General features: G+C 35.9%; 2 protein-coding genes across 3 annotated transcripts; one reads left to right on the forward strand and one right to left on the reverse strand.

Moving 5' to 3' along the window:
- The first annotated feature begins 8,489 nt into the window (after positions 1-8,489).
- Positions 8,490-10,284, forward strand: LOC131436385 (INO80 complex subunit B). Of its 2 annotated transcripts, XM_058605088.1 has the most exons (3): positions 8,490-8,671; positions 8,727-9,678; positions 10,146-10,284. In XM_058605088.1, exons 1-2 carry the CDS (start codon positions 8,635-8,637, stop codon positions 9,674-9,676), a joined length of 987 nt encoding a protein of 328 aa, XP_058461071.1. In that variant the 5' UTR covers positions 8,490-8,634; the 3' UTR covers positions 9,677-9,678; positions 10,146-10,284. The 2 variants fall into 2 exon arrangements, with proteins under 2 accessions (XP_058461071.1, XP_058461070.1); XM_058605087.1 differs by lacking the exon at positions 10,146-10,284 and having other exon boundaries at positions 8,727-9,835.
- Positions 10,118-12,215, reverse strand: LOC131436384 (fumarylacetoacetase). Its single transcript, XM_058605086.1, has 4 exons — positions 11,915-12,215; positions 11,772-11,855; positions 10,883-11,618; positions 10,118-10,772 (listed from the first exon to the last, which is right to left on the reverse strand). The coding sequence occupies exons 1-4, from the start codon at positions 11,996-11,998 to the stop codon at positions 10,432-10,434; spliced, it is 1,245 nt and encodes a 414-aa protein (XP_058461069.1). The 5' UTR covers positions 11,999-12,215; the 3' UTR covers positions 10,118-10,431.
- Between the last annotated feature and the right edge of the window lie 5,121 nt (positions 12,216-17,336).

The following is a 17,336-nucleotide window of genomic DNA, read 5'->3' on the forward strand; positions in this document are numbered from 1 at the left end:
CGAGTTATACAATGTTAATATTTTTTTTTTTCAAAAAGTTACAGCATTTTGAAAAAAAAAAACGTTTTTTACAAAAAAAATTCAAGACCCGTTCACATTTTTCATTATAATTTTTTTTCAATCAGTTAAATGATTAATCTGACAACTCTATTATATTTTTGAGACAATTTCACACAAAATAAAAAAAAATTATTCAAGTTGACAAAGTACAGCTCGATATACACCCAATCAAAGTCGCCGGGTTAGGCTAACCCTGTCCGTACTGAACGTAACTTTTTTATAGTCCGTACCCTGAGGGTTAATATTATATTTGTTCTTTGTGATGGTATTAACAAGACGGAATTTAAAAAACAAAAACAAAAACAGTTATTTACCTTTAACCACTGAATTATACCGTTTAACGGGTTTATTTTTTATGTATCTGCATCCTTTGTTCTTTTAGCGCCACGAGAAGGATTATACTTTCGAATTATCGCCAATGTTCTGGTAGTTTCTAAAAACTCACTTCGATCACAGTATACAAAAACCAATATGGCGTGCTATGTGCTTGCGTTTTACAAATTGATTCGGTACTCTTTCCCGAAGAATTCGCTAAAAATCGATAAATTACTGCTCGATTAGCACGATTTCTTTTAAATTTACCGAATAATTTCAAAGCGAAGACAGTTCGGTAGATAATTGCCAAATTTTCAGTACATGTTTTTGAAAAGCTGAATTTCAGTAACAAAATATGCTGAATACGTCAATTTTTATAAGAACAGCAGACTAATCGGTAATTTTTATAAAAATAACGAATTTTCCAGTAAAAATATTATCGAACTGAAAATCTCAAAATAAGTGTGTAGAGATAAAAAATCGGTATAAATACCGAGAAATCGGTATACCTGGCAACGTCGATGACAGGTCTTAGAAAAAAAGGCGGGTGGGTAATGTCAGAGACATAACTGGATGTCGTGAATACGAAAACAACTGACATGTTCCTTAACACTTCCGAATATCAATTGTATGAATTATGCACGCATTCCCCTTTTTCACATTTTTCGCAAAAACAAAGAAAGCTTCACTAGATCTCGATTACTGTGAATTTCACACAGCGAAAAGTGTACAAATCTAAGCAAACTGTTCTTGATTTGCAGTAAACTGAGGATATTTCCCTACGATTTGCGAACAACAAATCCTAGTAGTTATTTAGAAAAATTTTAGAGCCATTAGAACGGCAGATATTGTGCAATGCTCTCCACCGTTGTTTTTTTCCCAATGCTAATGACTGGCAGCTGTGACGTAATCGCTCTTGTCGAAAGCGTGCAGACGACACAAAACACATCTGCTCGCAGTGGCGATTGAATCCAAACTGATTGAATTTTTGTTAAGAGATTTCCTTTTATGTGATTTCGTTTGTAGCTTTTTCACTAATGGACGGTCCTAACGGCTATAAAAATAGCAGCATACAGAATTTTATTGTCGATTATTTCATTTCGGATTTGCATAATTTATTGAAAGAAACTATCAATATGCTGTAGGGATTCGTTTCTAGCATTCACAAGGACCAAATTGAGGAACTCACTGCGATATTCACCACTTTTCGGAACATTTTTCCCGGACGATTTGTTGTACAGCAGCAGATATTTTGTTCTCTTCCTTAGAACGCGTTCTGACATGGTGTTGACATGGAGCAAATGAGACAGGTTTTCCAATAGTGTACTATTGAAATACTTCAATGCTTTTGCTATACACGTTTAAATTGAAAAATTTCGATTCTATTGGTAGTTAGATTATATAAATCCTTTCACAGATCACTGAGCTTTAAAAATACGAGAAAGGCGAACGCGCCTTATGAATTATCCTTTTTGATACTCGTTTATACCAAACATTTCAGAAAAATTTAATTTTGAATTATTTGAGACTATGTCACAAAACTGAAAATTTTATCATAAAATTGTGATCATATTTCCATGTCGGCATGTCGCAAGAATTATGTTGATTCATTAGATACAACAATAGATATTCACGATCAAAAACATATCACTCTCTCAGAGGGTAAATTTTGAAAAGGCACCCCTTAGTAAAGTAAGCCGTATTCACGACAAAAATTGGTTGGATAGAGGTACAGTAAAGTAAATTCCGCATAATTCTTTAGGAGTATTATTATGGTTTTAAGAAGAACCGAATAGAAGTCTGGAATAGAGAACTGGACCCTGAGTTCAAGACCTAAATTTAGATCCAATAACAGACTCAGAATCCAGTTTCAGTCGCTGCTGGTTCTCGCTTCGATGGCCAGCAAGCGAATGAGAGATGCGACCTGAGCGTTTGAGGCTTTTAACCACGCAGAAGGTGTATTCTCCGTCGCTGCTGGTTAACTCCCGCTTCTGCTGCTGGTTAAGGTCCTCTCGCCTCGATGGCCAGCAAGCGAATGAGAGATGCGACCTGAGCGTTTGAGGTTTTTATTAACCACGCAGAAGGTGCATTCTCTCTCGCTGCTGGTTAACTCCCGCTGCTGCTGCTGGCTGGTCCACGCGCTTCGATGGCCAGCAAGCGAATGAGAGATGCGACCTGAGCGTTTGAGGTTTTTATTAACCACGCAGAAGGTGCATTCTCTCTCGCTGCTGGTTAACTCCCGCTGCTGCTGCTGGCTGGTCCACGCGCTTCGATGGCCAGCAAGCGAATGAGAGATGCGACCTGAGCGTTTGAGGTTTTTATTAACCACACAGAAGGTGCATTCTCTGTCGCTGCTGGTTGATGATTCCACTCCCACGACGTCTGCTTCCATCGAACGCACGAAAAGAAATGATCGATTTTCGCATTTTTTTTTTTTTTTTTGCATAAATATCTGTTTATTAATCTTATTTTTGTGTATTACATCAACATTTTACAGTACAAGTGTTTTGACCCTTTGGCCTTTCATCTTTGTTGTTTAATCGATTTTCGACCACGGTTCCCCTTTTATACGCATTCAGTTGAGGATATGTGCCTGACTATCTCAAAATCGTCGTCCTTGCGCGAAAAACCCAAGAGAAAGTAAAAAGTTTTCCGCGTTGTTTTCAAATTTTAAGAAAACTTAATTTTTGAGTTGTTTGTGGTTATCGCACACTGTTCAAAATATTATCCTGAATTCCTGATCATATTTTTGATGAAATGGTGAAAGAATTATGTTGCTACCATTAATACAAGTCGAGATATTCGCGATTAAGTTCTGCCCATTCTTCCATATGGCTAATTTTTTAAAGGCGCCCCATAGTAAAGTAAGTCGTATTCACGACAAAACGTTCAACGGTGGTCCTTCATTGGACCAATACGTTGGAGCATTGGTCCAATGAACGTCCAATCAATCGTTCAACGGGAGGCCAGCACGGGACCTTCGTTTACCGATTTTGAAACAGACCGTTGAACCGAATGCCATTTTTCGTTCAACAAACCCGGCAGACAGACATACATTCCCAAGTAACCATATGCATTATATCACTGCACATTTATAATTCTATTTTTACATTGTTAATGTATAATTACACTAATCCTACATACTTTAAAGCAATGTGCATTAAATTTGCATTCAAAACGTAACTGAGCATTATTTATTATATTACCTTCCGTCGTGCTATATATCGACATTCAAAGCTATATTTTGAAGCAACGAAACTTTAATAATAACTATAAGAGAAATAATCTTATGAGAGTCTAATAATCGCCCTTTCCAGCTTTGTAACAGCATTGTAAAAACATTTGTAACTCCGTTGTATTTTACGCGAATTTTTAGTGTTGAAATAATGTGAAGTTATAATGCGTCGTGGTTACTTGGGTTGTTGAACCATTTTTAATATGAGGAGTTGGAGCCCCGTGGGACTAGTTTTACTTGATAATTTTCGAAGTTTTTTTCACTAATTTTTTTAAACTAACACTACATACTTGTACAATACTCCTACCTCACGTAGAATAACAACAAATCTTTTTCTATATGAAGGTAAAACCTAATTTTTACACTAGTTTTGCAAGAGAATAAACAACAACAAACCGTTCCAGCAAACTGAAAGAATCTTGTAATTAAATTGTGGATCCCTTAAAAGGAAATCTTTTCCACTGGGATTCCACTTTAATAAATTGCACATCAAACCATGAATAAATAGAATCTCAGCGGACTTTGAATCAAAATAATAATAGGATTGTCTGGAGTTTATAGTGATTTGCTTGTTGGTTTGGCCTTTCATACATGCCGGCCGTTAAAACGTTCCGCGATGGCAACGATGTGTTTGAATGTCTGCATAAGAATACTCCCAGATATTGTTGACGGTGACGGAAGATGACCGACCCACAATAAAATTAAAACATGGACAAAAATCAGTAGCTGCCAAACCGTTCTTTTAATGCATATAGTAGCTTTTAGGAAATTATTTACAAATATATACCTCGTAATTTGATTCTATCCCTGATTATTCATGGCCTACTTTGACAAAAAATATAACCATAACCCTCTTAAAATCAGTTTTTTTCATGACTTGTTTCAAGTTAATTTTTTATGCATACATTTTTTGGAATAAATGAAGGAAATAAAAAATCCAATATTTTTGTTGAAGGTAGTGCATAGGTTTGTTGTTTCCTGGCAAAGTTATACAAAATGTTACCTTTTTTACCTATGATAAAACCTTACTCCGAAGCGAAATATGCAACTTTATGCAGCTGATTTTTACAAAATTTATAAGAAAAGATATGCCCAATACTTTAAAAAAAATCTAAGTGGAACTCGATGGAACTTTTTTTAGGCCATTCCAAAGTTCGTTTTAGTTATTGAATTATGACAACCCCCTTAATACTAGTTTTCTGATCATAAGTTGTTTCAAGTAAATTTTTTCATATATTGTTTGGAATAATTGTAGAAAATATAAAATCCCATAATTTTGTAGAAGGTAATGCATAGGTTTATATGGGAGTGTTCACATATAATCGAAATGATATCGTTTGACAATCAAATTGTCATATTGAATGTTCCCATTAGGAGTAAGATCAATAATATTGCTTTTCTCTCCTACAATTCAATCAATAATTGAAGTCTTGCAATTAATGGTTTCCGAACGCCAGTGTTCGTTGAAAAATTTGAAATTATAATGATTGTTTATTGTCACTCTCAAAGTGACGTTCATAAATGAGTGCGTTCAATGCCATTATCCGTGTTGCTAGTTGCGATTTTTGACAACTCGACATGATATCGTACATAATATCCCGGATATCATGCCAAATTGGTGATACGCGTTGACATAAAATTGTATGGGATATCAAGTGATATCGCACATGATATTATCGGATATCAAGTATATCCATATATCACTTGATATCAGCGCTAATGTGAACATACTATTATTCTTTTCTTGAAAAGTTATACATCATTTTACCAATTTTTACCTAGGAAACCTTGTACTGAAGCGAAATATGCAACTTAACGCAGCAAACTTTTACAATACTTATAGGAAAATATATTCCTAATCCAATTTATTTTCCATTGAGAATATTCTGAGTACTATTCGTGTGACTCATTTTCACTATGGATATGCTGAAACCATAAATGGTTAAGAGCCGGAGGGCGGCACGCGTCTGCTATTTCTACTCTCATTTGCACTGAACATAGAGATGGGCAATTCGCTCCTGAGCTCTTCCAGTGAATCGAATCTTTAAAGTGAGCTGATAGCTCACAGCTTTTTTTAAAAGAATCGCAGCTCACCAGTTCACCGCACTGGTAAGCAGGGATGCCAGGTTCACAGATTAATCTGTGTTTTACAGATTTTTACAGATTTCTGAAAATGGTCACAGATTTACATAGATTCTGAAATCGATCACAGATTTTTGAAATTGATCACAGTTTAGCACCAAAAATTACAGAGCTATAGGAAATAGTGAGACATTTTTTTTGCTTACCAATATGATTCCGATCAGTTATTATGGAAACGGGGAAACGTGCACAGAATTTGCACAGACAGGTTTTTGGCTTGATCACACATTTTTTAAAGAATGACCTGGCATCCCTGCTGGTAAGGTGGAAACAAGCTACGACCCACATTATCAGATCCAAATGGATTCCGAATCAATTCCGAATCGGCGAGAAATTTTCATTCGGAATTTCATGTGGAAATCATAATGGATTCCGAATCAATTCCAACTCCAGTGCAACAACCGATTCCGAATGAACCGGTTCGCCTACAACCGGTGGATTCGGAAATCATTCGGAATTGAGTGAGAAGATGCGGACTGAATTGTCAATTCGTTTTCTTCTTCTTCTTTCCTGTTTTTGCACGTTTTCGTGTTGATTTTCAGTTTATTTTTAAACGAAAACATTATATAACTGAATATACAAATTTAAATCTTCATGTTTTTCGGATATACAGAACTAGTAAATAACCAGTTCTTCTTAGAATCCCAACATAAACTATTGAAATTCGCTGGAAATTAACAAAACGGCTTACCTTAGTCAGCATCATCCATTCCTCTAGCTGGAGTGTAGTGAAATGGCTTAATTCGCTTAAATTTCACACTAACACATTCATAAAATGAGCGAATATTCAATGACATTTATAATGTCACTGTCAATCAGGTTTATCGACCAGCCAACTCAGGCGAAAATTCTAGCACTGAACCGATCGAGCACTAAAAAATCATGCAGTCGAGTAAGAATTCATTGCTCATTCCGTCATTTCGATAGCTGAACGCTGAACGGATTTTCGGCTCTTGAAGAGCGAGTTATAAATGAGAAGAAATGTGTGCATGAGCTTTTGTTCGTTCTTCCAAATGTGTATTTATCCTTCTTTAACAGATTGAATGAGCCATTGTCAATAAGAAATCTTACCACTCATTTAGTAGGCTAAGGTACATTCAGGGATGCCACGTTTGCAGACATTCTCGAAAATGTTAGTTCGCGTAGTATTCTTCTTTGTGCCTCAATGATTTCGATCATGCATATAAAGGAAAAACAGCGCTCAAAACAAACCTTCAGTTCAATCTAAATGAGCTGATGAGATTATTTTTATTTAAAAAAAAATATTTTTATTCGAAAAAATTTAAAAATTATTTTAAAACTTATTTTTATTCGAAATTAAATTAACAAAAATTAAGGTGCCACTTTCAAAAGAAGCTAAATATAATCTTGTACACGCTTAAAAATAGTTACTTAAAATTGAGTAAGATCTCACTCATCTACAGAAAAAGTGGAACAACTCTAATTTAGAGTAACTCCGAAGTTACTTAAAATAGAGTTCTTCCACTGGAAACGATATTTGGGTAAAATCTACTCATTTACTGAATAATACTTTATTTGTACATGTACCAAAAATAGAGTAACTATCACTCAAATTTTGAGTGAAATTTTATTGCACATATACCAAATTTGCAAAAAATGCTCCTTTTCTGAGTGTATTGTATTAAAATATTAAGTAATTGAACTCAATACTATATCAAGTGGTGGTCGCTTGGAGTTGTGTGTCAATCGCTAATTAACATACATGTCAGTTATGCTCAGGCACCAATCATACACTTATTCCTCATAAATGACATTTGAGTATATTCGTTTCCATTCTAAAGCAAAACACGGAGTTTATCATTCCGGTTTTTGCAGACACAACACCGTTTGTGTTAAGCGACTCACCCTCGAAACACGCGATCTCACTAACAAAAAATACAACCTGTTGCTACAAATGGTTATTACAACTTTTAGACTGATCTTGCGAATAGTGACAAAAAAACGAGTTCTTGCGTTAAACTCAAATTTAGAGTAGAAGTTACTCAATATCATTGATGATAACTACTCAATTTTTGACGTTTCCATGTATCATTTGAAAATGAGTAACTAGTACTCAAACTCTGAGTAACTTTTTCTGAGCGTGTAGCTCTTAAAAATCAGTTAAAGTACCCTCTCAACAGGCCGTTCTATTTTGTTGGGCTTTGAGCGCTTGTTGAACGACATATTGCACGAAATATTCGTTCAATTTGCTGGAACGGTTTGTTGTTTTTCCTATTGAAAAAATAGTATGAAAATTAAGTGTTACCTTTACATACAATAAATTTTTTTTTTGTTACTCTACGTGAAGTAGAAGTATTGTGCAGGTATGTAGTGTTGTTTAAACAAATAAGTGGAAAAAACTTCAGAAATTCTGCAGTAAAACTAGTCCAACGGGGCTCCAACTCCTCATGTTAAAAATGGCTCAACAATGGACCTCTGTCTGCCGGGTTTGTTAAACGAAAAAATGGCATTCGGTTCAACGGTCTGTTTCAAAATCGGCAAACAAAGGTCCCGTGTTGGCCTCCCGTTGAACGATTGATTGGACGTCCATTGGACCAATGCTCCAATGTATTGGACCAATGAAGGACCACCGTTGAACGTTTTTTCTAAGAGGGTTAGTACAGACTTTTGACCGTCTTTTTCAGTTTTGGACCACTGTGCGACCGTTGGAATACAACTTCAATTGGGCAATTGCTGTTCTAAGCGGGGCTGTGTGCAAACAAAACTTGACCTGGCATCCCTTCCGATGTGACAGGTTGTTCATAAAAGAAAAATATTTTGGAAAGGTTAAATTCAATATAATTTTGATTGTATTATTCTTGAATTACTCTAACAGAAATAGAACGGTCATATGATAATTTCCATCAAACAGATATAATATTATGGGTAAGAAAAAAGATAACTTTTCAGAACGAGGAGGTAATTTGAGAAATGTTCGAATTTATGAACGTATTAACATATTTTGTTTGAACAGATGACACTTCTCAAGGATTTTCACACAAAAAGCACAAAAAACACAAGAAACACAAGAAAAGTAAATCTCAACCACAAGTTTATGATACATCATACGATTTTATCCCAGATGATGTAGAACAAACTGTTGAAGTTATGGAAGAGGTAGAATATATGGAAGCAGATTTAGAACCAGAAATCATCACAGAGCTTGAAACAGAAGAACCAGGCTCTCCTAGTAACTCCCTGGCCGCTTCTGTACAACCTGCGACACCTTTATTGTCAACGAAATCAACCCCTCAACCAAAAAATGCATCAGGAAAATCTTCCAAGAAAAAGAAAGGTAATAGAAGGGATAGTGGCACATCTAGCGAAGAAGAACGTTGGCTTGATGCAATCGAATCTGGTAAATTAGAAGAGGTGGACGACGAGTTAAAAAAAATTAAACCAAAAGATCCTAAACTTATGACTGCTCGTCAAAGAGCTATGTACGAAAGAAACACCGATAAAGATGCCGTAAGCCCGGGAGGAGAAATACTAATGGCGCTACCCACTGGTTATAAGGAAAAGGTGTTGACTGCGGAGGCTATACAAAAAGCACAGCTAAAGTCTCAGAAGCGGAAACAAATGGCTGACGAGAAAAGAGAGAAAGATAAGAAGAAAACGATGGAGCGTTTGCTTAAAAAACAAGATTCAAAATCAGTGAAGGCTATCAAGAACCGACTGACCAAGGTTCAACAACCAATGATTACATATATTAATACAGTCAACGGGGGTACGATTTCATTGCCGCCAAATGTAGAATTTCCTTCAAAACCACTGGTTGGAAGAGATCCACCCAAACCAATAATGTGTGGAATACCAAATTGTACAAATATAAAGCGTTACAATTGTTCAAAAACAAATATTCCACTTTGCAGTTATCAATGCTACAAAACAAACGTTGATTCAATAAAGCAAATAATTTACTAGAGGTAAAACCAAACATAATTTTAACGGCATGTTCATGATTGTTCTAGTTCTAGATGCATAATTTTCGTTAGTTTTACAATTTAAATTTGCCAGTATGAAAAACGCAACCCTGTAAAAGGTTCCAAATATAGAAAAACCGGCAGCGTATGCTGTTTTAAATTTTACAGTAGAACTGTTAGAATAAATTAAAATTAAGACGGCTGGCTGGGAATACGTTAGTTTCAGTTTCATTCTATTATAGCTGTTGAATGTCCCCAGGGTTGGCGGTTCAATACCTAGGGCGCTGGTCTTACAAGCCAGTTGTCATATGTACGAGTCCCGACCTAGATGGATTCGTATGTCGTTTTCGCTTGATGCCAAACCTAACCCAGTTTCCACCCTAACCGTTTGTTTGAAGCTAGTTTCGAACATAGGATCAATGTTGTTAAACTGAAAATCGAGTCAGTTTCAAACATGGTTTTTATTTCAGGTTCGCTCAAACCCCTGTTGCTAAGTAGGAATCGAGCAGTTTCGTGAAAAATGTTTGATGAAACTACCTTGGATCATTTTCAGTTTTCTCAAGCGAAAACGGCTTTAGTATCATTCCCATAAATTTCCAATAGGTAATGTTAAATGCGTATTTATCGACTGTAGGCACTATTTTTAGCACTACATAGTGACAAGATCTTATTCTTTATAAAAATCCTTCGTAATATATATTAAGATGTCTTTGATACACTCATCAGAATAATATTGTTTACTCATTTGAGAATTCATTAGAGTGTCATTGCCGGCAGTACAATTCCACTACATGTTCCAAATCCAATCTTAAAGTCATCGTTACGGCAATAGCCACGCACAACGACTTCATCATTATCCTGTAAAAATTTCCTTGATTCTCCACCAAGAAGAGGTATCGCCTTAGTACCTCTCCAACTCAGCTCTAGCATGGACCCAAAAGAATCAGCCGTGTCTCCACTAATTGTTCCTGATGCCATAAGGTCGCCTGGATTTAAGTTGCATCCGGTAACTGTGTGATGAGCAATCTGCTGTAATGCTGTCCAGTACAAGTTGCGGTAGTTGGAACGACAAACCGTTGTAGCGACACCTTTAGCAGCTGTAGAAAAAATGACAGAAAAAAATAAAGAAATTTAGAATACTTGATTTTCACCGGGCTTCAAACCGGTTTGTTACTAAGTCGTTAGACGAGACAAACAAAATGCTTACGTTTGATATCTACTTCTAGCTTGATGTCGAAGTTGAAGTGTTGCTCATGATACAGGTATGGGAATGGTGTTGGTTTTTGCGGAAAATTATCCACTTTGAATGGCTCTAATGCAGCGACTGTAACAACCCACGGGGAAATCGTTGTGCCTAGATTTTTCGCAGTAAATGGTCCCAGTGGCTGATATTCCCATTTTTGAATGTCCCGAGCACTCCAATCATTCATTAGAACAAACCCAAACACACGCTTGGCAGCGTCATCGACTGTGACACGTTCTCCAAGTTGGGTTGGTGGTCCGCCAACAAAAAATGCCATCTCTAGTTCAAAATCAAACAAACGGCATGGACCAAACACCGGATCAGCTCCATCCACTGGTAGTGTTTGGCCCAATGGACGTCTAATCGGTGTGTTCGATACAACCACCGAGCTTGCTCTTCCATGATAGCCGACTGGGAGGTGTTTCCAATTTGGCATTAGTGCGTTATCATTTCCACGAAACATGATCCCAACGTTTGTTGCATGATGAATGGATGAATAAAAGTCAGTATAGTCGCCAATATTGGCGGGTAGGTGCATTTGTACCAACGCCAGTGGTATTAAAGCGGTATCCTTCAGATTCGAATTAGTATGTAAAGCGGAACCCTCCTGAAGTAGGTTTTGAGTTATTTGCCGGATTTCTTTCCATGCATCGTATCCAAGCGCCATTAGAGAATTAAGCACGTTGGCTGTAAGAGCATCCTAGAAATTGTACGGCAATACTTGATTTTTTTTGTTAAGGATTTTTATACACTTATCTTCAATATGCATAGTAAAAGGTATTCAAAAAAAAAGTCATTGTGACATATGTTGATTTAGTCAAAATTTGGGTTTTCTGATTATGTTAACACTTACGTGATATTTGTTTGGATAATATTGTTTGATCATTCCAAGGTCAAGAACATACTCTCCAATGGCCACTCCTACACGACGTTCAGACTACAAAGAGAAATTTAATGATTACTATTTATAATTTGTATAATTTTCAATGGTACCACCTTTTCTTGTGTTGAAAAAATTCCATATGGTAGGTTCTGGATAGGGAAGTCACTATTTTCAGGAACAGATACGAACGATTTCATTTTAAAACAATTAGCAGTCAAACGTAAGGTCGGTTTTGATTTTGGTCTAACACGACTGATAGAATAACAGGAATCTAGAGAGATAAGATGCTGCACGTTCCAAGCTTAATGTTAGACTGAATTTATTTGAATATTCCACTTCGTTCATCACTTGCAACAAGTTTATTTCTCAGCGGCTTTAACATGTTTCTATTCCAGCTATCGTTTGTTGGTATATCGCTGTTTGTATGCATTCGAAATGTGTTGTATAATTAGGGTTACCATATATAGTTGGTTGTTTAGCGGGATATGATTTTGCGGAATATGTTTAAATTTTTTTCATGGAGATTTTCTTGATATCAGTTTAGATTAATGTTATTCTTAAAAAATCAAATATCAGGGAAATCTATACACCATAGTGTGAAAGATTGGCAGATAATTTTAAGTGGGCAATCAAAAAATAGACATGCAATTTCATGTTACAAATGGCACTCGGAGAAATATTTATTACACTTGCATCAAACACAAATGAAAATATGCTGTTATGTCAGCCTCATTAAGGGGTCATTCACGTAAACGTGAACTCACTGGAGAAGAGAGTGGAGGAATTCACTTTGAGCGAAAACAAGCAAATGAATAAATTATTCACAGGGGTCTCTTTTTACGCGGTTTTTTATGCGGTTTCTTTTTACGCGGATTTTCGAAGTTACGCAGATTTCCGAAGTTACGCGGATTTCCAAAGTTACGCGGGTTTTTTGGTGCGGGAATTTCTCAATTTACGCGGTTTTCTTGTTTTGTCTTAGAAATGCATGAAACTTCGAGATCTGGTGTTATCTCGAATATTTTTAAGTCAACTTTTTGGCACAAAAAATATGTACAGATTCCACCAGATCTGGACGCTTCATACATTTCTAAGACATTTAGCATGAAAAAATGTCTTCCATTTTGCGGGTTTTTTTTCTACGCGGATTTCCGAAGTTATGCGGTCCCAATGTTCAATTTTTGAAAAAAAATTTATGAGATAACACCAGATCTGGACGTTAAAAAAATTGTTTTCTTTAGTTTTGAGTTTGAGAAATCCGCGTATTCCGAAATTACGCGGTCTCAAATTTCAAAGTCGATTTTCACAACAAATTTTTATTTCAGATTACACCAGATCTGGACGTTTCATGCATTTCTTATTTTTACGCGGAATTCCGAAGTTACAGGGTTTTTTTAGCGCGGTTTTTTTTATGCGGTACGTATCTCCAGCGTAAAAAGAGATTTCAATGTAGTCGATACAACTTGGTTGTACTCAAGGACCAGACATTTTATTGGGATTCACCCCGGTGGCACGATTATCATCTGCATACAATTGGCTTGAAGCCCAAAATTTTGGTTCTTTGGTTCTAGTTCGCTGTCAAATGCTGTGTTTAAGCAGTGTTCACACGTTTACATTTTTCTTCATGCGGTTGCACCAACATAAGGAAACGATTTCTATAATATAATCAAAGTATAACAAACCACAATTTCTTTTTCTTATTCAAAAACAGGTCAAATAACTTGTTTTATAGAGAATACTAGACTAGAGTTATATTTATATTGAGTTTGAAGAAAATAACTTTTGACACTAGTGTGGTTTGATTGTATGGTATGATCGTAGCTTTACATATTGTTGACAACAACGCCACCAAAACAAAATGCGTCGGTTTCAGGAACCAGCTTCCATAGCAGGGAGGTGTGTCTATTGTGACGTGCCGAAGGTAATGAAATCAAATTAACTGCACTGCAGGATTGTATGCAAGACAGCCAAATTTAGATACGAGCAACCTCAAGATATAATCAAATTGACAAGATTCTTTCAGAACAATTAATTCTATTCTATTTCGATGCCTTTCACAAATTTTTACATGTTAAAGTTTTTGAAAAATATTCTTTAAATGAAAGTCAATTATGATGATTTCAAAGTTACTTAAAAGATCAATTTTGGATGCGAACATCCTCAAGATATAAATCTAGACAAATGAAACGATTTTATATCATAGTAATTTTCAAAACAGAGAACTTCCAAACCTATTCATTTTATAAACAGCGATTTAAAAGAGGATTCGATATATTATGAACGAAAAACGTGACCGTGAACTAACTCAGTAATAGCAAAGACATCATATTAACAAGATATCCAGCTCTCACATTTCCCGAACAAATCATCGGCAACATCCTTTTTTGCGAGCATGTCGCCCCCAAGTGAGTCCGCATCGAATCTCATACATAGAAGCAGGCGCGTAGCCAGAGAAAATTTTCGGGGGGGGGGGGGGGTTTTAGAACATGGTGATAAATCAACACATGTACAATTTATATCACAATGTTTCCCATGGGTTATAATTTTTTGTTTCGGGGGGGGTTTGAACCCCTAAAACCCCCCCCTGTGTACGCGCCTGCATAGAAGTAATGGAGAGAAATGTCAAATTCGTGCGCGCCAAAATAGCAGGGCTGCGCACCCATACAATTGACATGATATGTTGAATGTGATGCCGTGCGATGGCGTTGTTGAACTGAAGATTGATTTCGCTCCAAGCTGACAGGGTCTGGTAATAGTGTAATTTTATTTATCCTTCGTTAAAAAGTGTCTGAAAATACTATGGCAACAATACAAGGGAGAAAACATGTGAACAATGCACAAAATATTTTATTACTTTCATTGATTTCATTTTTGCATATTAGGAACCAATGCATACGCAATCAAATTTCTTAATTTTGTTCATATTGTAACTTGATATTATTAACCGAGGAGGTGGCTTTAATATAACTTTCAGAACTTTATTCCGAATCTTCTGAAGCGATTTCTAAGATTTGATTCGGTTGTTCGGTAATTTTTAGACGAAAACTTACGGTAATCAATAGAAATAACTGATGTTTCGGTAAATGAATTTCATTTTAAATTTTTGCCGGACGATCAGTTCTACGCAAGTTTTCATCATAGAATTCTGTAAATAGACATACGAATAATACGGTAAATCCTAATAGTCGCTGAGTACGGTAAAACCCGTACCGTCGGTATGGTAAAATTATCGTCCGACGATCAAACTTAGGTATGTAAATACTGATTGTCGTGAAAACTAACAGTTCTTGAAATTTTCAGTAAGTGTTTTTTCATTAACTAAACAAAAAAATATTGACGGGCGGTCGAATGAAATGATTTACAAATGCAAGTTTTTAAAACATTAGAGCTACTCAAAGCTTAGTTTACTTATAGGCAGAAAAAAAATTCATATCACTATGTCCACTTGCTGCTAATACATTTCGTTCGAGAGTAATTTCTGGTGGTCTTGACGGGTTGTGCAATGCTCCGAAAGTCGCTCATAATTCCGGTCAACCGGGAAATGAAGTTACTTCTTTTTACTTTTTTTTGATTTAAACATAATTTTTCGTGAATATATAGTGCACCGTAGTCACGACCGATTCGAATTTTCTTTAATCGTTTTTTATGAAAAAAATCCGTATACGAAAAACCCAATCGTAAGTTTAAAATGTGTGTTGTGTTATGAAATCCGAAAATGCATTCAAGTTCAGAATTTTAACCAAAAGTATACAAACACAAAAAAAATACCGAACCATTCGATAGATCCATTTGATTTATAGTTACGGTAGTTGTTTGACAATTCAGCAATAACCGAACGATCGGGAAATCAATTCAATTACCGAACTGATTACCGAACGTTCAGCTGTTGAAAATTCAGTAAAAAATTACCGAATTCGGTAAAATTTTCTAAGTGTGTATTTAATGAAAAATACAGGGTGCTCCATCTTTTATTTCGGTATGAATAACTTTGAGAAAAAACAACCGATATCCATCAGTGATGTATTTTTAATCAGTTTGGTTCCATACAATTTTTGTAGACTAGTTTTTGAAAACAATATCAATTAAGTGGACACCTTTCTTAGCAATTATAAAATGACTCCTTTTTTCTGCGTTTGGCATTACCTTTTCTAGCATCTCGGGTGTTATAGCGTCGATTTCAGCATGAATGTTTGCCTTGAGCTCATCAATAGTTTGAGGTTGGTTGGCGTAAACCTTGCTTTTCAGATAACCCCAACAAAAAGATGTGTGGAGGGGTAAAATCAGGTGATTGTAAGGTGGTGCCTTTTTGCCGCGATATTTTTTCCGATATGCACGTTGTATTAACACAATGGAACGACTGTTTTCGATGTAAAGTGTCATTATTTCAGCGCGTTGTTTCGGTGTGAAATGGTTCAAGGCAAACATTGTACTGAATTGACGTTTCCAAAACTTAACTGCAATCGCTCGGTTGGTAAATTTGAATGTTATTCAGTGTTTATATACCGATATAAAAGATGGAGGTATCTATGGTTATCTTCATATCACAACTTTAAACTGAATCCATTTGCAAGTCACCGTCGACAAATGAATTCAATTTTAGGCGTACAATACTGAAGTTATGTTTTCGAATCGAGTTAAATGTGGCAAATTGACCAACAAATCACCGAGATACAAGCGCTCCGAATTGGGTCCGGGAAATCTTTCGCCGGAAATTTTAAACTGACCTGTTTGTCCTGTTAGTCTATGTAAAAATCTTAAAATGAATTTTCAAATTCGAAGCATTCGTTCAAATTCAAGTAAATAGAAAAACTCGTCCAAAAATTTGCTAAATATGTTATATGGGATATATCAAACGAACCACTATCACGCTTTCTCGTGGTGATCACGCTGAATCGATTCTTCAATAGCTAAATGATATTTAGGCTGTGAACCAACCGCTCGAGTGTCAGATTTCTACCAAAAGTTGACATTAACCGCGAAATGGTTCACATCCTTAATATACTCAAGGGAACACGGTGTGTAGCAGACAGCAGAAAATCGCACCGACACACAATGCAAAAGCGAAAATCCAACGAGCAAACGAATATAATTTGCAATCCAGTCATCACCTCAATGGACGATTTGATTTGTTCACAGGAAAGCACCTACTAAGCAAAGAAATGTTATACAGCATATATTTATATTAAATTAAGACTGTTGAAAAAACAATCACTTACAACTCTGACCGCCCCTTCTGAAAATTTTAAAAGAATATCGGTGAACTTTAATCGAAATATTCCACACCCATTAAAATCAAAACTAAAAAAATTTGGTTTAGATTTAGTGTTCAGCAGTATGAACTACCAATTAAAAACTTTACTAGGTTCTACAAAAGATCCTACAGAGAATTTGAAAAAGTCTGGGGTATACAAAATCTCGTGTCCTCATTGCGATAAAATATACATCGGACGAACAAAGAGAACAGTAGACATTCGTTTCAAGGAACATATCTCAGAAATAGCGAAAGCATCCAAAGTATTGAAAAAAGGACTACCACAT

Source organism: Malaya genurostris, chromosome 3, assembly GCF_030247185.1.
Source record: "Malaya genurostris strain Urasoe2022 chromosome 3, Malgen_1.1, whole genome shotgun sequence".
NCBI classification, from domain to species: Eukaryota; Metazoa; Arthropoda; class Insecta; order Diptera; family Culicidae; genus Malaya; species Malaya genurostris.